This window comes from Equus asinus, chromosome 3, assembly GCF_041296235.1.
Source record: "Equus asinus isolate D_3611 breed Donkey chromosome 3, EquAss-T2T_v2, whole genome shotgun sequence".
In the NCBI taxonomy this organism is placed as follows: Eukaryota; Metazoa; Chordata; class Mammalia; order Perissodactyla; family Equidae; genus Equus; species Equus asinus.
In genome coordinates this window covers 157,139,868-157,162,794 of record NC_091792.1, presented here as the reverse complement: position 1 = coordinate 157,162,794, position 22,927 = coordinate 157,139,868, and the positions used below count along the sequence as shown (strand labels likewise).

The following is a 22,927-nucleotide window of genomic DNA, read 5'->3' as shown; positions in this document are numbered from 1 at the left end:
AAAGAAGATATACAGATGGCAAATAAGCAGATGAAAAGATGCTCCACATCATATGTCAACAGGGAAAGGCAAATTAAAATGGAGATACCACTACACACCTATTAGAATGGCCAAAATCCAAAACACGGACAGCACCAAACACTGATGAAGATGTGGAGCAATAGGAATGCTCATTCACTGCTGACGGGAGCACAAAACGGTACGGCCACTTTGGAAGGAAGAAATTTTTCTTACAAAACCAAATATGCTCTCACCATATGATCCAGCAATTGGACTCTTTGTTATTTACTCAAAGGAGCTGAAAACTCAAGTCCACACAAACACTTGTACTTGGATATTTATAGCAAAAATTTATTTCACTTTAACTGCCAAAACTTGGAAGTAACTGAGATGTCCTTCCGTAGGTGACTGGATAAATAAATGGTGGTAGATCCAGACAGTGGAATATTATTCAGTGCTAAAAAGAAATAAGCTATCAAGCCGTGAAAAACACATGAAGGAACCTTAAACATATATTAACTAAATGACAGAAGCCAATCTGAAAAGGTTACATATTGTATGATTCTAACTATATGACATTCTGGAAAAGGCACAACTATAGAGGCAGTAAAAAGATGAGAGGCTGCCAGGGCTTGGGGGGAGGAAGGGGTGAACAGGTGAGCAGAGGGGACTTCTAGGGCAGTGAAAAGACTCTGACACTATAATGGTGGATCCATGTCATTACACATTTTTCAGAGAATACGTACAGTACCAAGAGTGAATCCTAATGTACACTATGGATTTGGGGTGATTATGCGACACCGTGGGTCCATCAATTCTAACAAAGGTATCATTTAGGGGGGAATGTTGATAATGGGGGCGGCTATGCACATGTGGGGACGGAGTACATGGGAAGTCTCTGTACCTCCCTCTCAATTTTACTGTGAACCTAAAATTGTTCTAAAAAATAAAGTCTGTAAAAAAAAAGAAAAAAGAAAAAGTAACTGGCAGCAGACCAATTCTCCTGTCCAGACTAACCAGAAAAGCCAGATAAAATGTAAAACCGAAACAAACCTTCAACACCTGTGCTAAGGAATTAGTGACCTGTTGAAGCACGCAAGCCTTAAGAAGACAAGGAGGGACAACTATCCCAGGGAGGGGAAGCTGCTGGCACGGGGCAGTGACATCTGAGGCTGCTTTCTCTCTTGGGAAACATACCCATTCTAGGCCAGGGCAAGAGGGTGAGACAAATGTGGCCACTTACGAGGCAAAGAAACCAGTGGAGCTGGGGGCAGTCTCTCAGGGCTGGAGAGAAAACACTTGAGATTCAGGGGCCAGGATGCCAGAAGGGTGGGTGGTAAACAGAGGCACACTCTGCTGGACTCCCCTCTGGACACCTGAGGAACTCTGAGGCTGTGGGGGCATAAGGGGCTTCTGTGTCGACATAAAGGTCTATTTACCTATCTGGGTGTAATTACATAGATAGGATCTTTGTAAAAATTCACCAATTTGTACCCTTGTCTGTATGCATTGTACACCACAATAAAAAGTTTAAGGGAAAAAAACCTCTCTTTTATTCTTATATAGAATCCATGGTTGCTCCGTATCTGGAACAGTTAATGAAGTTCTGGAAGTCCTGGGACCTTAAACAATCTAACATCATGAGAACACCAAAAGCAATCACAGAGATCGAGGGCCTATCATGAAAGGACAATTTCAGGAGAAGTCTGCAAAGATAAAACTCCTCGAAAAAGCAAAGAGAACAAAATCACGGAGAGGGGGTAACACTAGAAAATGGTTTATCTGTTTGAAGCCCAAATCTCAGAGCACAGCACAGTCAGGGAGCATTTCCTAAAATTTAAGAAGGAGAGACAGTAACAGAAAGGAAGCGCTACTTGGTACATAGTTATTTAGAGAGGACTTCTTTTGAAGGTTCAGCACTCTCCCTAACCATTCCATACTTCCTTTGGGGCATTATCCTCTCCAATCCTTAGTCCCTGCAGTTTCAGGCGCTTATAGCCCAGCCACCAAAGCCCGCTCATCACAGCAGTCAGGTCAGGGACAGGGCCATGACCGTGACAAGAGGCCCGCTCCTCCTGCTGGGCGTACACATGGGGGTGGGAGTCTGGGCCTGCAGCAGGAAGCAGAGGGGTGAAGCATGAGAATAAAGGCAACAGAGAAGAGAAGGCAAGCTTCAAGATGGGGCACTGATTCTACTGAAGGCCTTGGATCAAGCTGCCACTGAGGCCAGCCCTAGCCCCTTCCTGGACATTTCAAGCTTTTGAACCAATAAATGTGCCAAAATTTACTAGCTGTGTGACCTTGGGCAAGTTACTTAGCCACTGTCTCTAAGTACCTCCACCTATGAAAGAGGGACAACAGAACAGGGTTGTTGTGAAGGTTAAAGAGTTACTGTGCGTGGAAAATGAGCGCTCAGATTCATGGCAGGCACACAGTGCAGGATAGACATACATGCTCGTTTTTACTATGACTTCTGTTTAAGCGAGACCAAGGTGGTTTTCTGTGATAATCACAGACTCCTGATAAACAAAGATTTCACAACACTGTGAACATTAAAATATAAAGACATAAGAAACAATATTTTACAAAATATAGACCACCAAAATAACACATTTTCTCATTATCAGGTTTTAAGTCAGTCCTCTGAAAATTTTTCTTGCCCTAATTCTCACTAGCCAAGGCAGTAAGCCAGCTGGAAGCAGGGCAAATGCCGCTGTGTCCAGGTAGAAAGGATGAGAAACAGCAGCAGTGCCCCTGAGGTGGGACAACGTTAAGCATGATGGGGGAGCCTTCCGTGGTGCAGGACTCGGAAGCTTCTCTGTGATTTGGAAGGGCAAAGCCGGTTTCTTCCGTCAGTGAAACTTTGTTCGTGCTTTCAGTTTTAGTAACAATGGTTTAAAACAGCAACAACAAAACTGCTCACAAACACCCTATTTTATATAGAATGTGTACCCAGGAGTAGCCCAGAGCCCATTCGCTCACTGGTGATGACTCTGCTTCCCTCTGGTGAGCCTCATTTCCAGCAGCTCCTCTTGGATGGGGAGACTGAGGCTGAGATTTTTTTGAGAACCTAGATTGGTGCTTTCTCACTTTAATCTCAGCACCTAAGTCAAATAAAATGTGGAATGGCCGACTCACCAGGTGATATGCATGAGTTACGGCAAAGATATGTGCTTTATCAAACTTTTAGGTCTGCTGATTTGTAACACACTTTGATTAATAAGCTGTTTAGCCTCATTCTTGTGGATGAAATGAAATATTACACTTTGGAATGTTAAGAAGTATAACAGACACAATGATTAAAACGTGTAGTCATAATGTATCACATTCCTAAACAGCAGAAACCAACATTCTGGAGCAGTGCTACTCAAAGGCAGCAAAGGGTCCATGACAAGGCCCAGGGTCTGAGCCAGAACGTAACCGACATTGAGAAAGTCTAATAAGTGCGGAGAAAAGTAACTGAACTAAACGGTGTGCTTCGTGACATGGCTCATTTACGTTCACTGACAGGGTAAGCCTGTGGACCACAGCAGTCTACATCCTGTTGTAGAGTACAGAAGAGCTCTTTGAAGAGAAATGCAAACATGTAGACACAATCAGGAATTTCCACAACACATTTAAAATATGTAAATACCTGTTCCTGCAGGTCGTAGTCATAGCTGTCATGCAGCAGAAGACTGAGGACATATCGAGTATAAATCATGGCATCAATGCCACATTTCTCTAGCTCTTGTCCCAGCCAGGTCTGCACTGGACCCAAAGCATGGAGCAGAGACATTTCAGAAGCAGATACAGGACCTGGATGCGAGCTTGTGGAGCTTTCAGATGGTAAACCATCCACAACAACTGTACAGACAGGGCGCATGAAGTTAGGTTGCTGACAGCCTTAAAATGCGGAGCATTTTCTGCAGTTGATGTTCTGTTGGTATCTGGAGGGGATTTTCACTCCAGTAAAAAGGAGAGATGCTTGACATCTAGGATAAGCATTTATTTTTGCTGGCAGTCAGCCATCTAGAACAGAATTTCCCTCCTCAGGCATGACCAATGAATCAACATCCTAACAGCAATACACATGTAGATACGATTTTCTACTTTCATTTCACGTTGAGGCCAAATGTAAGTCTCCGGCAGAACCTACAAAAATCAGAGAGAGAGAAAAAGCTATGCATTATATATAGACATAAATTAAATTACTGATGTTTTGGGGAAAAAATCCAAATGAACTGTACCTCTTTATTAAAATACCTTTGGCATCTTAGAATACTGATTTTTTTTTGCTGTAATCTTGGACATTTTAAGCTAAGTGACATTTTAAACTTTTAAAAGCTTAACATCACTTAAAAGAAAGGAAAACTCAGAAATTTATATTCTTATGCTTGTGCTCAATTATACTGATGTTTATTTTGCTATCTCAAGAGACTGAACTAGTAAAATTTTATCTGTAATGCTGAAAGAATTTATCTGGTAAGAAATCACTACTTCAAATATAAAAGAAATAAGCAACTGAACACTGATTTCATTGAAATGCTGGCAAAAAATTAGTCCTTGAAATTTCAATTTTACATAGGTAATCAATTATTTTGAATAGCAAAAAACTTTGGACTGGGGGCCAGCTGGTGGCATGGTAGTTAAGTTCGTACGTTCTGCTTCAGTGGCCCAGGGTTAGCCAGTTTGGATCCTGGGCCCAGACCTATGCACCGGTTGGCAAGCCATGCTGTGGCAGGCATCCCACATATAAAGTAGAGGAAGATGGGCACGGATGTGAGCTCAGGGCCAGTCTTCCTCAGCAAAAGGAGGAGGATTGGCAGCAGATGTTAGCTCAGGGCTAATCTTCCTCAAAAAAAATCTAAAGAAAAGAAACAAAAAACTTGGGACTGAGCTAAGTGATGAGCTAAAAATAACTCACCACTTATTTCATAAACATTAAGGTGGGGGTCGGCCCTGTGGCTCAGTGGTTAAGTTCGCACAGCCCACTTTGGTGGCCCAGGGTTTCGAGGGTTTGGATCCTGAGCGCGGACATGTCACTGCTCATCAGGTCATGCTGAGGTGGCATCCTGCGTGCCACAACTAGAAGGATCCACAACTAAAATATACAGCTATGTACTGGGGGCACTTGGGGAGAAAAAGCAGAAGGAAAAAAAAGAAAAGATTGGCAACAGCTCAGGTGCCAATCTTTAAAAAAACAAAAAAATTAAGCCATGCCAGGCTGTACTGCTATAGCTGTAGTAACTTTTCTTCTCTTATAGCTAAGCTGACTTTTTGATTGCTTGTGACAGATGCCATTCTTCTAATTTAATAGCTTCCCCCCTAAATTAACATACTTTCTATATGTCAAACTAATCTAACAATGGTCTTATTCGATAATATTCTTTATTTTAGAGTTGTGATTAATTTATGCCACTAGAAAATGAAGACTAATATGGAGATAGGTAAATTTCATTGGCTCAACTTTTGCATGAATTTTAGTAGACAACAAGAGGGTTACCAAAAATGACACTTAAAGAACTATTAATAATTACTGCTAGTAAAAACATCAAGTCAGAAAAACAGACGCTCTTCGCCAAAGATTTAAGACTCAGTTTCTCGTATTTCATCTATAACCAAACAGTAAATTTTATATACAATAAATATAAAGAAAAAATGTTTCAATCTACCATGGGACTACGTTACCAGATTAATGTATCACTAATATATATTCTGCTTTCTAAAATCTTCTCTACCATTCTCTTTCTGAATTATGAAAACTAGATAAATTCAAGCTAAGATTTTCTATAATTTTCACCTGCTAAAATTTTCCAGCTAATTCTCAAAATTGACACACTTTATGTAAATTCTTTAATATGTTTGGGTCTCAGAATGCCAGACAGATCATCAAATAATACATTCAACTTGATGTCACTTGAAGCAGTTGACAAGTCAGTAACTCATTCAACGAAGATCAACCAAGATGGTGAGGAGACTTGAAGCAATGGCCCAAGGAAGTAGGTGAGAGAATCTACAGCAGCTAGAGTTCACAGGAAAAAGTGCCAGACAAGAGAGAGCTGCACAGAGAAAACAATGACAGAGATCTGCAAAGGGTTGCCCCCAAGCATTCAGCAGAGTTAATCAGGGCATGCGAGTGAGTAACTACCCCAAGGCCCAGGAAAGGGTCATCCGAAAGGAGAGGACAGAACCTTATGCTCAGCGGGGCTAGTCAGGGATGGTGCCTGTGTCCCACCAGCTAGAGTAGAAGACCTCATAATTCAGGGGACACTAGAGTATTCACAGGGGTCTTGCCTTAGTAACGGGGAACAATTAGCCCTAGACTAAACACTGCTCTGGGCCTGCCTAACAAATCTTAACAACAAGACCTAAAAGGACAAAACTGTTTCCAACTAGTTTCACTATGATCCCAGAAGAAAGCTCAAGAAATTTATAGGAACACAAAAAACAGCCAGCACCCAAGAAGGTAAAATTTACAAGTCTGGCATCCAATGAAAAACTAGCAGGCATACAAAGAAGTAGACACAAAGGGAGTGGAAATGAGGAGAAAATGAATTAATTGAAACCAACCAGACTTGAGACAAAAGTTAGAATTAGCAGAAAAGGACTTTAAACAGTTATGACCATATGCCGTATGTGTGAAAAGTAGAGAACAGAAGATATAAAGTCAAACATCTAGAGATGAAAACTATAACGTCTGAGATGAAAAATACAAAGGATATGAAGAAGAAAAGACTACTGAATCTTAAACTGCAAAAGAAACTATACAAAATGAAATACAAGGAGAAAAAATTCCTTAAAATTAACAGTTTCAGTGAGCTGTGTGACAATTCTAAGAAATCTAACATACATGTAATTGGAGGAGAGAAGGTGACAAAAAACATTTAAAGAAATAACGGCCAAAATTTTTCCAAACCTAATAAAACATAAAACACACAGATCCAAGAAGTTCACTGAACTCTACGCACAAGAAACAAAGAAAATGATGCCTAGGCACACCATAAAAAAACTATTCTAACAGTGGTAAAGACAGAGACCTTGAAGCTGCCATAGAAAAAAAGAAACATTAGGTAGAACAGAACAAAGATAAGGGTGACATCAGACTTCTTGTTAGAAACAACGTAGGGGGCAAAAACTTGAAAGCTCTGAAAGAAAAAAAAAGTCAACTTAAAATTATCAAAAATATCTTTCAAAATGAAGGTGAAACAAAGACTTCTGCAGACATACAAAAGCCAAAAAGAACTCATCAACAGCCAATCTGCCCTACAAGAAATGCTAAAGGAAGCCTGTCAGGCAGAAGGACAGTGATGACAGAACAAAAGGTGGATCCACACAAAGGAACAAAGAGCACCAAAAATAGTAACTATAGTTTTCTTATTAAATATCTTTAAAAGATAATTGACTGTTGAAACAATAACAACGTATTATGAGGTTTGTAACGTCTGTATAAGTAAAATGCATGACAACAGCAGCATAAAGGCCAGGAGTGGAATAACTAACTAGAAGGTTCTTATATATTACCTGAAATGGTATAACATCACTTGGAGATAGCTATTAATAATCATAATAAATTTAAATGGTTTAAACCACCAATTAAAAGACAGAGATGGCTCAGACTGGATTCTAAAACAGCAAGACCCAATTACACGCTGCCCATAAAAATATCCACACTAAATATAAAGACCCAAATAGGTTAAAAGTAAAATAATGAAAAAAGATATACCATGCCAACACTAATGGAAAAAAAAGCCAGAGGGTCTACATTAATATCTGACAGAGTAGATTTCAGAGCAAAGAATATTAACAGAGATAAAGAAGGTCACTTCATAATGACAAAGGGCTCAATTCATCAAGAGGATAGAACAATCCTGCATATTATATACCTAACAGAGGAGTTTCAAAACATGTGAATAAAGTGGGGCTGGCCTGTGGCCAAGTGGTTAAGTTGGTGCGCTCTGCTTTGGCAGCCCCGAGTTCGCAGGTTCAGATCCCAGGCACGGACTTACACACCGCTCATCAGCCATGCTGAGGCAGCATCCCACATACAAAACAGAGGAGGACTGGCACAGATGTTAGCTCAGCGATAATCTTCCTCGAGCAAAAAGAAGAAGACTGGCAACAGACGTTAGCTCAAAGCCAATCTTCCTCACACACACAAAAAATAAAACGTGAATAAAAACTGGTAAGACTGCAAGAAGAAAGAGACATATCCAAAATTCTACTAGGAGATTTCAATACCACCCTCTCCATCACTGGACGAAGAAGTAGACAGATAATCAGTATGGATACAGAAGACTCAAGTGACATTATCCACCAATTTGATATAAGATAGACTAGATACCAGGCCACAGAGAAAGTCGCAACAAACTTAAAAGGACTCAAATCATACAAAATATATTCTCTGACCATATGGAATTAATTTAATAACAGAAAGACGTCTGGAAAATCCCTCAAATATTTGAGAACCAAAGAACATATTTCTAAATAACCAATAGGGCAAAGAAGAAATCAAAGGAGAAATTAGAAAGGATTTTGAACTGAATGAAATGAAAACACAACATATTAATATTTTAAGGATGCCACTAAAGTAGTACTTAGGGGAAAATTTATAGCATTAAAAGCTTACATTAGAAAAAGTCTCAAATCAATAACTTCAGTTTTCACCTTAAGAAAGTATAAAAAGAAAGCAAATGAAACCTAGACTAGGCAGAAAAGGGAAATAAAAATCAGAGCAGAAACCAATGAAACAGAAAATGGAAAACAATGAGACCAAAAGCTAGTTCTTTTAGACAACAAATTCTATAAACTTCTAGCCAGACTGTCCAGGAAAGAGAGAGAAAAATTACCAAGATTGGGAAAGAGAGAGGTGAGATCACTACACATTCTAGATATAAAAAGAATAAAGGGAGGGGCCGGCCAAGTGGCGCAGCGGTTACTTCGCACGTTCCACTTCTCGGTGGCCCGGGGTTCACCGGTTCAGATCCTGGGTGCGGACATGGCACCACTTGGCAAGCCATACTGTGGTAGGCGTCCTACATATAAAGTAGAGGAAGATGGGCACGGATGTGAGCTCAGGGCCAGTTTTCCTCAGCAAAAAGAGGAGGACTGGCAGCACATGTTAGCTCAGGGCTAATCTTCCTCAAAAAAATACATAAATAAATAAAAAATAAAGGGGTATTAGAAAAACGTCACACCAATAAATTAAACAACTTAGACGAAATGGACAAACTCCTTGCAAACACAAATTACCAAAGTTCACTCAATAACAAACAGAATGAATAGCCCTGTATCTATAAAAGGAACTGAATTTCTAGTTGAAAACTTCCCCACAAAGAAATCTCCGGGCCCAGATGGCTTCCAAGTTGAATTCTATCAAATATTTAAGGAAAACACAATGCCAATTCTATACAAACTCTTCCAAAAAATTAAAAAGGAGAGAATACTTCCCCAGTCATGTTACGAGGCCAGTATTATCCTGACACCAAAACCAGACAAAGACACTAAAAGAAGAGAAGTACCGACCAATGTACCTCGTGAACACAGATGCAGAAATTCTAAACAAAATTCAGGAAACTGAATCCAAAACCACACATCAGACCCAGAGAGTACGGGGTGTCAGAAGAACGTTATTAATGAAATCGACATAATTGTTTCTGCCATACAACCTCTAAAACATCGGTTTCACTTTGAACAACTTAGGATAAGGATTCTTTTATTACTTAAATGCAGAAAGGCCTTAAAAAGTTACACCATGACAGACTTGGTGCACTGTAAAGACTGATAAAGAAATACTGTTTTCCTTTTGTATTGTTTACTGTGAAACATGGTATCAACCCAACCATAGGATTCTCTCTGTTGTCATTAAGAGATTTCACGTTTCTTTGGCCAAGTGAAAAGATTCAAGAAGGAGGTGAGAAAAAATCAGCATGCAAATGCAAAATAAAGCAAAGCCCAGCGAACTCCCAGGGTCTCATCAAGCTGGTTACAGCGTTCCCCGGTGTTGTCACCCTAACAGCATTCCTCCTGCAGTCTGTTCGACAGCTGGTTCCATAAAATGCTTCAACAACTGGCCATTTCCCTAGAGCCACTCGAGGTTTTACAGTTTTTACTCTAAAAAAAAAAGACAAGTGGCAAGTACAGACTGCACAGGACCAAGGAAGAGGGAATGAAGGCTGGAAGGTCTGGCAGCTTCAGACTCCTGCAGTACCTTTGAGCGGACACAAACAAGGGGGCCTGAGAAAGAAGCCACACAAGACGGCTTTTTCCTGTACAGAACGACAGGTCTAAGTGTTCTCCGAGCTAAAGGGTGTCCACTCTCCTGACTGTTAGCAGACGACCTAGGGACAGAATATTGGGTCATAACTAAGCTTTCCCACCCGAAGCAGAGAGCCTTCGGTAGAGGGGCGAACGTCGGACCCAAATGAGAGACACGACTTCTGGTTCTGAACTGAAAGGAGGGGACTCCTAGCTATGCTGGCTCATGATTATGTTTAATTAAAACTTATTTCAGGTGTGATCCACTACGTGGTCAAAACAATAGTGGGACCTGAAAAGCACAGGCAAAATCCATTTAACATCCACCTGGCAAGTTCAAGAACATAACTGGCAAACACCCAAGTTTCAAACTGTCTATTCAGCTTTATATTCATTCTGAGTGTGAAATGTAGTCAGTATGAAGTTAAATTTCATTTCAATTTTGTTAAATTCTCTAAAAGAGTTTTAAAGAAAAAGCACCACTGTACATATTCAAGGATTTTCTGGGGTTTTTTTCAACATTCCCTTCTCCAGAGGTTTACACTGAGAAAAAAGGATCTTCAAATCATCTTGAATATCTTTCTTCCCTGGAAAATGAACCCAAATCATCCTAAAGATTGGGCTGTATAAATGATAACTTAAAAGGTGTGACAATAATACACTTATTTTACAATTTTTGTCTTTTTTACTTAAAGTTTTAAATAGTTTCTATTAAGGATGCAAAAACATATATAGTTAATTAAATGTCCATGGACGTTTATATATCACTTGAGCCTTCTTTAATTCATGAAGGTAGGATGGAAGAGTGGAAAGTGCATTAGCCTGGCAGTCATAATATCTAGGTTTTCACAGTCAGTCCCACCTCTCCTACTTAACAGCTGGGTTTTGTGCCCATGACTTCTTGGGGTCTCTGTTTTCTCATCTGTAAAACAGAATAATAAATACTTTCTCTCTCTACCTCTCAACTTCTCACAAGCTTGCTGCACTGAGCAAATGAGAAGTGATCTATGTATTTTCTGGCCTTTGCATTTCACAAAATGTCATACAAATGGAAGGTATTATTATAAACTACTCCCCCAAACTGCTCACATTTGCTTAATCTACCGGTTCCTTCACTAATATGACTATCTGAAGAATAGTAATTATGTAAAATATATTAGGCTTTTAGAACAAAAAATACTCAATTTCCTTACTATCCCTAAAAAAAAAATTCTGAAATCGCCTTCATTCATAATAATCTAGTTCTAGTCATATCAAAGCCCTTCCTCTGGTTAAATAGCATTTTGGTTCTCCACTGCAGATTCAAACGTGACACTGCCAAAAGCTGAGAGCGGTTAAGCGCAGAGGATGAGCGCAGAAGTACAACGGACTCCCTCTGCCGCCCAGTTTTCCATTTGTTTTGGAATGCATGCATCGCAGAGCAATCTCTCCACACTTAAGCCACGCTATCCCAAAACGGCACGGAGTCAGAGAACTCTGCACACATGGGCTTTTCTGCTGCCTCATGTATAATTTCTAGCCATTCTAAGGATGCTAGGATTAAAAATAGCCCTGGTGGTGAGTGAAAATCATCCTGCAAAGACTGGGGCACTCTGCAGGCTTGGGGATCAATGAAAGCCTCGGGGCCTAATATTAATGTAAGCCTGGAAGTGAAGGTGGTGGAGTGAGGGGAGGACAGCCGGCCTGCTCCGCTGACTCCCGTAACAGCGCTCGGGAACCCCGCACCGCCCTGGGTCTCTAGAAGGCAGGGTCCCACAGTCTGTGACGTTTATGATCAGATCTGGGACTAGAATAACAAACAATTTAAAAATAAAAGCATTTAATTCTTTATCTAGTCTACATGTTTTCAGAGTGATATAATTAGTCCCAAATGATCTGTCCATTAAGAAAAAAGAAAACAGATGTAGGTACTTAAGTTATTACATAAGTAAATACTTTTCAACAAACAGAAAAGACATGGTAATGCCACAAATTTCAATGAGAAATTTAATAATGAAGGGTTTTGTCGGGGGCAGTAGTTGTTTCGAAGGAGTTCACTGATCTTCCAAAATCTCAACCCTCATGTAACAATGTTCTAAGAAATACAGCCCATCTTTTTATACTCTTTGTAACACCACATACATTGCTGACAACAATTCGAATTACAGCTCCCACTAGCATTCCTAGATAAATCACTTAGGGTGCATGAGCAGAGCTTCCCAGGAGCTAGAGGAGACACACTCTACAGCTCAGTCTCTTCAGTGCTCAAGGAGAGCAGACGTGTAGCCAACTTAATTTAAATAGTAAGGCGTTTCTCTTCTGTTTTTTGTAATATACTGTGTATATTTTTAGGTCTGCCAAAAACACATAAAAGTTATTCCTAAAAGCATAACCTCTTTCCAACACAGTACATATGTATTATTTGTGGAATGTTTTCTCAATTTACTTTTGTTGACAGTACAACTGATCATAAAGAGCACCAGACAGTAAACCGTTAGAAACCAGGCTCCTCTGGGCAAAATACAAAATGTGAATCTTGTGGAGAAAAATCTAGGTGGCTCTGTTCAACCAATGTATTCTCTTCCTGAAGCATTCTTTTAGTCTCAGAGCACTTCCGTGCTCGAGTTTATCATATACACTTGTATTATAAAAGTTTTTAAAGTATTTTTTTAAACATGAAGAGAGAAGGACACCCACACATAATTTCTCCATCCTAATATAATTCACTGCTAGTATTTTGGTGTGGTTATTATCAGTGTTTTTTCCTTTGTATAGAACTTAAAATTTTTTATCATGTCAATTTGTTAAATAATAATATATACTTTTGTATTCTGCTTTTTTCACCTAACCTTATGTCATTCCAGCGTTATTCTAGGGTCTTACTGCACTGTCCAATATGGTAGGCACTAGCCACATGTGGCTATTTAAACAAATTAAAAATCAGTTCCTCAGTCACACAAGCCACATTTCAAGCGCTCAATAGTCACACGTAGTTAGTAGCTACTGTGTAATATAGGACATTTCCAACATCACAGAAGTGTTAAGGGACAATGCTGCCTTTGAACTCTCCCCAGCAAATGACTAGGTTGAGCTAAACAAAAAATCATTAGCTCTTTTCAAGAGAGTTCATATGCCCCTGCTCATGTGCCTGTAGACTGTGTGAGGCAGTCTTCCTTTTACCCAGAAGATGGGACACTATTCACAGCTATTCAGAGATAACACAATGTGCCCAAGAGGAACTGCTGGAAGGAACTGGAAAACACCTACCTTTATGGTTGAGAGGTCTCAAATTTCAACCGGGCAAATTTCATTACAGTAGAATGTAATCATGGAAGGTTCAACGACAAAGTCAGACTGTACAGAGCAGCAAGAGTACTCGATGCTTACTGACAAAGCACAAAGAAAACAGCATAGCTAAGATGAGGGCCAAGGGACAAAATCTGGGAAGAAAGGTTATTCAGTCAAAATAGGGTAGATTATGGTGCAGAAACAAAGCACCCCCACATCACAGCAGCTTAACACACAGGTTTATATCTTGCTCACGCAACATGTCCATCCTGGATTGGCACGGATGTTCAGCGTCATCACTCATTGCAATCACTCTGAGATGCAAGACGACAGTATGGCCGCCAACCCTGAACCCTGCTAGTCCAGAAGCCAGAGAAAAAAGGAGATCTGTGCCAAAGCGTGTACCAGCGCTTCGAGAGCTTCCTCCTGCAAGTGAGTCGCTCACATCTCATGGGGCAAGGCAAGTCTCCAGGCCCTGCTTCACTTCACAAGGTGGGAGATGCACTCCTCTCACGTGAGGGAAGAGCAGAAACAGGTGTCGACAGCCCTAATGACTACTTCAAGGGGCAAAATATGGGGACTCATGATAGGAAACAACTCTAAAGTCTAACATTGCTGAAAACAGCATTCTGACGGAATATTCAAGGCACAGGTGAATCAAAACACCGCAAAAGAAAAAATAATCCATACAAAAGAGACTAAAGTAATATACTCAAAGGTTTTGGAAGGCAAGAACACTGCTGAAGCCTTAACACGTAAATGGCAAAGGAGTCAATTCCTGTCCTACGTCCTCTAAGAAGCCTTCTGTAATTACTTAAGGCCACAGTGTTCTCTTCCTGTGATACCTAGGGCACTCACTGTCCTCATCGCCCTCTGCCTTTCAATGATATCTACTCACACTATTCTCCGACTGCCTCCTGAGTGTGGGTTCCTTCACAAATGAGGCTGAAAGTTCCTCAGGGCCAAACTGTGACACATTCCAAGTACTATTTAGCAGAATGCTTTGGCAGATGATAAAACTGTGTCAAACTAAATACTTCCCAAATCTAAATGGGGGGAATAAATTCCGAAAGAGAGAGGTTTAGGAAATAGTCATAATACTAGCCCATGGGAGAAAAAACTCAACTCCAGCCAAGTTCTGAGCCCACAGGCAGGGAATAACTCTCTAACCTAGAAACTCTCACTCCTTCTTTCACCATCCACACAACGTACTGAAGGCTTCTTGTGTGTTGGGGACTCCGCGTGGTGTTAGTGATACAAAAACGACCACACTGTATCAGCAGACTCTGGTCTTCCTCCTTGGGTACCTAACTTGTACTGCTTCCCACTGAAACCCACTGCCTTCCCCCGATCCAGCATGGTACTTGTGCAATTCACGCCTTCACTCTACTTCTTCTTAACTGGTGCTTCCTCACTACAAATTTCCAATAGATTTGATAAAGTGCTCAGTATTCAAGGGTGTGCATTACCTGCAACTGTCTTTTCATAATTCTTCAATTTGTGTGTCTATAGGATTCACACACAAAGAAAAGCCTTTGAAGATGAAGGGGAAGGGTAAAAGAAATAAAATATAAATAGAAGAAAGAACATAGAAAAGAGAAAAAAAAGACAGTGGGTTTGGAATACTAAGACTCTGGCTTTTAGATTCTACTACTTTTCATCAAGAGTCTAAATAATATTTGCTTGGCAAAGCAGAGAATAAACACATATGACAAGACAGTTATCCATTTATGCACAATCCTTACCTGTTATTTTCTGATCTCAGTGCATCAATTTGGAAGACAGGTATTGCTTATTCTCTTTAGTAGGAGCCAATCCACGGCCAGAAGAGAAAATCCATAGAGACTCTACAATCTAAACTGGGACTCTATCACCGAAGAAGACAGGACCAAGGGCTAAAAGCTGATCAGGTACACCTGTTTAGCCTAGGTATCTGGAAAACTACACAGCAATGGGCAACCAGACCTACAGTCTCTTCCCCACCTAGAAGTGTGTCAAGTCCTAAGAAATGAATAAGGCTTTTTTTAAGATAATGTAATCAATAAAACTAGTGTGGGACACGAGCAGTTTCTATGCAAATAGGAAGAATTGCATAAAGATTAAGAAATTCCATTTTTACTAGCTAGGTTATCAGAAATGAACTTATTAATTTATATTCTCCAGTAACAACTAAAATAAATTCTTTTCATGAATAGTAGGATTGTTCTCATGATAAGACTATTACTTGACAGTAACAGAAACTAACAAATGCCTTAATAAATCGCAGGCACATAACAGACCTGGTTAATCTCTATGTTTAAAAGACAGGTAAGAAAAAGGAAGACCCAACTATATAATGATACAGCATACAGGTGAAAGCGCTCAGTTCTACATAGAATCAGCAGCACTAAATAGACTGTCATTAAAGCAAAACAAATGAGATCTAGATCAAGTGTCAATGAGACTAAATAGAAGGGAAGAGCTTTCTGTCCAACCTGGACAAACCCTCCTCTCCTCGCCGTGCTCCCATCAGAGGCTTACAGAACTGAAAGTCTGGATCAGTCTATATGTGCTTACAGTTTTAACTCCATCAGCCTCTAAGTTCTTAACGTTTTAACTGGGCTAACTATTAAGGAGATGAACTGCTTATGTAAAGTAACATTGTTTTATTTCTAACTTTTACTTGATTGGCAGTTATTTGATGATTCATACTCATCTGTTAATATTTCTGGTTTGAAAAGCTGGACTGCTTTTCACAAATTAAAATTTTTTTGCAGGTTATCCCATTATCATAATGAGTGAGATGCTTAGTTCATCTAGATCCACTAGATGTCAGAACCCTTTAGAGGGCTATAAAAAGGTATTTTTTATACCTACAAAAAAGTCCTTATGGAGATTTACAAAACTGTCTTTTTCCCCTAGAAGGGGCAAACTTCGTGTCAGTTCACAGGATGAAAAAACATGCCTAAAGCCATTTGGGTCGAAGGGGAGGGGAGAAATGCACGCACTTACATCTGAAAGAAAGAACAACTACCAAACACATCCAAAAATCAAAACAAAACAAAGTTCATTATTAGGAAATTCTAAAAGCTTTTAGAAAAACTGTTGGAAAAGTGATGAAACAATTAAATTTTAGAAATTTAAAAACTTCAGTCAGGAGGAAAAAAAACTGATCTTCACTCTAAGAAATGCAAAATTTTCAAAAACTCTAAGCAAGTTTATTTAGAAACGAAAAATTAAAACAAGTAGATTTTTAGAATTTCCTAAAACGCAAAAAGCTCCAACATGATGAAACCCACTTGGTCAAGTATGAAACATTTTATCAAATAAAATACTAGATCACTGTACTAAAATATTTTTTCAAAGTGATACTGATGCTTCTCAAAATGTGCATAAAAATTCTACAGCGTTCAACTACTAATTTCAAAACTACAAAGTTATCTATCTTCTGAGTTTCAATGAGTGGGGTAAAAAACGGCCTGAAATTCTGCAACTCACTGAAGGACAGTGGGTCCATTTTTTTTTAATTACTATAAAAAGCCACAAGCTAAATAACTACGTATTACAGTTCTCTAAAAAGAAATTAGGTAAAAAGCAATACTTTGGTAATGTTGTAATATCTGTCAATAAGAGATATTTAACTCAATATAAAAATTTTAAATGGATTACCTGACTCATAGCCTACTAGTTAGAAATTTTAAAGGATTAGAATAAAATTCTCTACTTGATTTTGCAAAAAGATATACATTTGAGAACTCAGAATAGGTTCAAAGCACATTTTCATTTTTCATCCATTAATTACATGCTTCAAAGATTAAATCAAGTCTTTAGATGTGACTCCTAATATAACTACAGTTAGAGCCCCAGGCAGCTATTTGAATGAAGAGTGTCATCATTTAAAAGATAACCTGCTATAGTTTTATCAAAGTGTATTCTGGGTGATATAAAAATGTATTATTTTTGCTACAGAACTTCTTCCTTTTGCATACATTAGGGAAACACCAGAGCTGAAACAGAAGCAGGTCTGTTCATGTTAGGATATCCAGAAACTTTTAATACAGTAATGTGAATCTGGAACCTCCAGGAAGGAAACAAAGTAGAGACCATTTTCCATCTTCCTTGATTAGGGGCCACTTTTGTGTTCCTCAGAACACACTTGGGGAAATACGACCTTCTAACCAGAAAGAATTAACATTTTCCCTAAGGCCCAAGCTACAAGCAAGACATAGATCATCTAGGGTCCTTATATCCTGAATTTCCCAGGACTGAAAAGTTAAACTGAAGATATAACTTAGGAATAAAATCAATAAGTATACCTTCTCCTTCTCTTTCAATAATCTGCATAAATTGTACCGTTCTATAGAGTAAATCCATCAGCACTCCCTTTTATATGGTATCAGAAATTTCCAGATTCCTCCCCCTTTTCACCTAGGTATGCCTCGGTCCTCATTTATGATCTCTGTTACATACACTTAGGGTCTCTTGGTTGATGTCCACTTTCTTGATGCATCCTCCGCAACACTGCAAGGACAGGGTCCACCGCCACATACCTACCAGTGCACACTACATACAGAGCAGCAAGGCAGGCACCTGAGCACTGAAATGATCCTGAATTTGTTTCCACTTCACAAAACCACCAAGCTATTTTTCAGTGCATCAGAAGACAGAGGGAAAGGGGGTGAGGGGAAGGCAGAAAGGGTAAAGGGGCTCATGTGTATGGGTGGCAACTAGACTTTTGGTGAAAACGATGCCGTCTATATAGAAGTCAAAACATAATGATCTACACCCAAAATTTATATAACGTTCTAGACCGATGAGACCTCGATTAGAAAAAAGACATCTAACAACAGGATGTTAATAGCAGAGCCACCACTAGGAGTAAACTACACTGGCCAATGGCTCCACAACGGAGCAAGGCCAAGTGTGACGCAGAGATGGCACACTTCACGGGCTGGTGGAGGGTCAAACTAAAGGAGAAGTACCTGTACTTAACAAACATTTGCTGGGTGTCAGGCACAGTTGTTAAAAAATTTAGAAATGCTACTGAATTTAAGCGTACTTGAATCTGGGAAACACACCAAGAAGCCTGACTATGCACAGAGCCAAAGTGCCCGGCATTAACATGACTGCTTATCTATGGCGTTCTCCAATGGAATAGACATAGCCCTCAAAACCCAAAATATAAATTCTTTAAATCAAGGTTAACAATGCAATATTCTTGAAACTATATTTAAAAGAATTAGCAAAGTATGCTATTCAGCAAAAGTGATATATTTTGCATTGGAATTCTACACTCATTAGAACCCTCTCCTCCCAAAACAGACCGAGACGACTACCTGCAGAGACCTCTACAGGTCGGAAGCCTTTAAAAAATTTCACCAGTATGTTCCAATTATAAATTTTCTTACATCATAAAGGCAAATGTAAAGGGAGAAAAAAGGTAGCGGAAATATACACTGCATGGCTCAGAAAAACAGACACAAAGATGGAAGAAAAACAGTTAACTCTCCAAACATTCAATGCACACAGCAACTTCCCAATGACTCAAGAGCAAAACTGATTACCCCTTTCTTAGAGATTCTGGTCAAGTTCTCTGTCATGTGAAACATTTGATTTGGGGGTTAGTAATAAATCTCCTATTCAAGTGAATATGAAATTAGACAACGCTCGAAAGACAGAGATTATCATCCCTCAAAATATTTCATAAATTAGAGTAATCTCATCCAAATGCTCTTCCATGTGTTACCTAACTACTAGTACTAGAACCACTGGAGTGAGTTTTGCCTAGAGTTGTTACAAACCTTGAACATTCACCTTTCAACTACTCACTACGTCAAAAATCTGTGTAATTTATGCAAATGTCACTACCTACAAATCAAATCTCCTACCTTGACCTCTCAGTCTAGTATTTCCAACCATACACAGGATATTTCCCTTTGAACTTAAGCTGGCCGGGCCTCAACTTACGTAACGATTGCACATATACGTACCCATATTTAACTATTATTCTTCCGTCAACGTTGTCATTCTTTCCTTCCCTGAAAGAATCTCACATCAATTTCATTCCTCTGCACTCCCTACATCACCAACCTACGACACCTTGTTCTATACCTGAATCACCACTGTATATTCTATTATGTTCCAGCAAAATCCCCTTTGTGTCTTTGTGTCCTTGCAGGAGGGGCGAAGATGAAGCACTCTGGGTGCATTCAGCCTCCACAGCAGAGCCATCACCAGCCATGCCTCCTACAAGGCTAACTAGTGCTCTAGCATGAAGGTGCTGGGAAAGAGCAGGAGTCACGAAACTCAGAGAAGGAGCTAACTACAATACAAGGATACCTCCCCAAAGATCTGAGAGCTTGACTATAAGAGCAACTGGGGATAGGGCTTAAGAGGGGAGATAATCACTGTGATGGTTAATTTTGTGTGTAAACTTGACTGGGCCACGGGTGCCCAGACATTTGGTTAAAGGTGATCCTGAGTGTGTCTGTGAGGGGGCTTCTAGATGAGATCAACACTTGAACCAGGAGACTGAGTAAGGCAGATGGCCCTCCCCAGTGTGGGTGAGCCGCATCCAGTCCACCGAAGGCCTGAATAGAAGAAAAGGCTGACGAAGAAAAAGTTCTCTCTCTCTGCCTGTCTTTAGACGGCGATATTGGTCTTCTCCTGCCTTTGGCCTTAAACTGGAACTTACACCATCAGCTCTCCTCATTCTCGGGCTTCAAACCCAGGCTGGAACAATACCATCAGCATTGTTGGGTCTGGACTTCTCAGCCTGCATAATCATACGCCAGTTCTTTATTCTGCCCTCTCCCCGCACCAGCCACCATCCCATTGGTTGTGTTTCTCTAGAGAACCCTGACTAACAGCCACCTAAGACAGCATAGCCTCTCTCATCTGTCTTGTAGGACATAGCCTACTAGTGATATTAATGTATGGCTTTATTACAGGAACAATGTCTGTGTATAACATTTTTCAGTTATAAAACATAAAAAGGTAATAAACATCGAACCCGGAACTAACACATTACCATTTACTTGTCCATTCTTCCCCTATCCCATTCCACTGCCTTCCCTTCCAGCAGTAGCTACTAACCTAAATTGTGTCATTTCTCTGAGTTTTTTAAAAAATAAACATCACAAATGCACATATGCTTAAACATATTATTCAGTTATACTTCAGCTCTGAAAAAATGGTATTATAATGTATATAATCTTCTGGAATTGCTTTTTTTGACTCAGCATTGTTTCCAAAACTCACTCATGTTGTATACAGAAGTTCAGTCCCTTTTACTATTCCATAATACCCCATTGTGTAAATACCATATTTTATTCAATCTCCTGTTAAGGAACATTCGAGTTGTTTCAAAATATTTTGCTATTAAACACTACAGCTCTGAACAATCTTGTATGTGGCTCCTGTTATACATTTCTCCTGAGTATACACCCAGAAGTGGGACTGCCAAGTTACAGGATATGCAAATGGTGAACTTTGCAAAATAATGTAAAATTATTTCCCAAAGTGGTCTTAGCAGCATTACACTCCAATCAGCAATGTGTCTAAGTTACCCCTTAATCCACATCCTAATACTTAGTACTCACAGACTTACTAATTTCCATCAATGTAGTGAGTGTACAAGAACAATACCTCACTGGAGATTTAACTTATATTTCCCTTATCATTAATAACGAGCACCTTTTCATATATTTATTGGCTATGTTTCCTCTTCCCTGAAAGACTTGTGCATGGTTTTCACTCATTTTTCTGTTGACTGTTCCTATTTCACTGATTTGTAGTTCTATATATATGGACACTAATCCCTTGCCAGTGATATATGTCATATTTTTCCCCATTGTGTGGCTCATCATTTTATTTTCTTTATGCTGTCTTTTGATAAAAACTTCTAACTTAATATGCTGAATTTATCAATCTTTCCTTTTTATTGTTGGCACTTTTTGTGTCTTAAGACTTTGCTACTCAAAGTGTGGTACACGAATCAGCAGCATCAGTATCCCCTGAGAGCTTGTTAGAAATGCACACTCACAGACCTCACTCCAGACCTACTGAATCAGAACTTTCACTTTACCAAGTTCCCCAGATGACAAATGTGCTTTATGGTTTGAGAACACTGTCTTCAGATAGCCTTCTCTACTTCAAGATCAGAAAGATACTTGTCTGTATTTTCTTCTAAAAGTATTTAAGTTTTTCTTCCCATATTTGTGGCAGACTGAATTACTGTTCCCAAATTTCCCTTCCCTTATACTTTTGTTTAAGTTTTTTCTTTCTCCCCAAGCCCCCGTACATAGTTGTGCATCCTAGTTGTAGGTCATTCTGTCTCTTCTATCTGGGATGCTGCCACAGCACAGCTTGGTGAGCGGCGTGTCGGTCTGCACCCAGGGAACACACCGGTGGACCTGGGCTTCTGAAGCACAGAGTGAGCTTAACCACTCGGCTCCAGGACTGGCCCTGCTTACACATTTCTTTCTTTCTTTTTTTTTTTTAAAGATTTTATTTTTTTCCTTTTTCTCCCCAAAGCCCCCCAGTACATTGTCGTATATTCTTCGTTGTGGGTCCTTCTAGTTGTGGCATGTGGGACGCCGCCTCAGCGTGGTTTGATGAGCAGTGCCATGTCCGCGCCCAGGAGTCGAACCAACGAAACACTGGGCCGCCTGAAGCAGAGCCCGCGAACTTAACCACTCGGCCACGGGGCCAGCCCTCTACACATTTCTTTACACAGCAGGTCCCTGCTGTCACCATGGGACAGACTGGCAGCACCTCCCTGCAGGCAGAGTACCTTTCCCAGCACTATTCCCCGTGACTGGTTCGGCCAATGGACTGCAGTGGACGAGACACACACTGTGTCCAAGCAGAAGTTTTAAAAGAATCCATATGGGGCCAGCCCTGTGGGGCAGCGGTTAAGTGAGCACGTTCTGCTTCGGCGGCCTGGGGTTTGCCAGTTCAGATCCCGGGTGAGGACATGGCACTGCTAGGCAAAAGCCATATTGTAGAGGTGTCCCACATATAAAGTAGAGGAAGATGGCCATGGATGTTAGCTCAGGGCCAGTCTTCCTCAGCAAAAGAGGAGGATTGGCAGTAGTTAGCTCAGGGCTAATCTTCCTCAAAAAAAAAAAAAAAGAATCCATGTGATTCAGCCTGTCTTTTTCTTCTGGTATCAGAGGAACAGCACGTCCCAAATGGGGTAGCCTCCTCAGCATGGGTCCCAGAATGAGAAGACACCTGGGACAGAGCCATGGCAGCTACTCGCAGCCACCAGTATGTGATGTGAGCCAGGAAGAAATGGTGTTCAAGCCACAGAGATTTGGGGGCTTTGTCACCACAGTACAACCTTATAAAACATTTAAGTCCTTAATCCATCCACAAGTTACCTATATCTAGAATTAGTGAAATGGAATTGTGAAGAAGGTATCTAATTTCATTTTTTTCT

At 40.0% G+C, this 22,927-nt stretch overlaps 1 protein-coding gene across 5 annotated transcripts in view; it reads right to left on the bottom strand.

Moving 5' to 3' along the window:
- Positions 1–22,927, bottom strand: part of KIAA0232 (KIAA0232 ortholog) — an 81,204-nt gene that overhangs the window by 44,576 nt on the left and 13,701 nt on the right. For all 5 annotated transcript variants that reach the window (XR_011502373.1, XM_070506272.1, XM_070506274.1 and 2 more), the window contains exon 2: positions 3,635–4,134. Coding sequence is in view for 4 of the 5 variants with exons in the window: in XM_070506272.1 (XP_070362373.1) it covers positions 3,635–3,865 (231 nt within the window). In the remaining variant the exon portion in view is untranslated. The remainder of the gene's footprint in view (positions 1–3,634; positions 4,135–22,927) is intronic.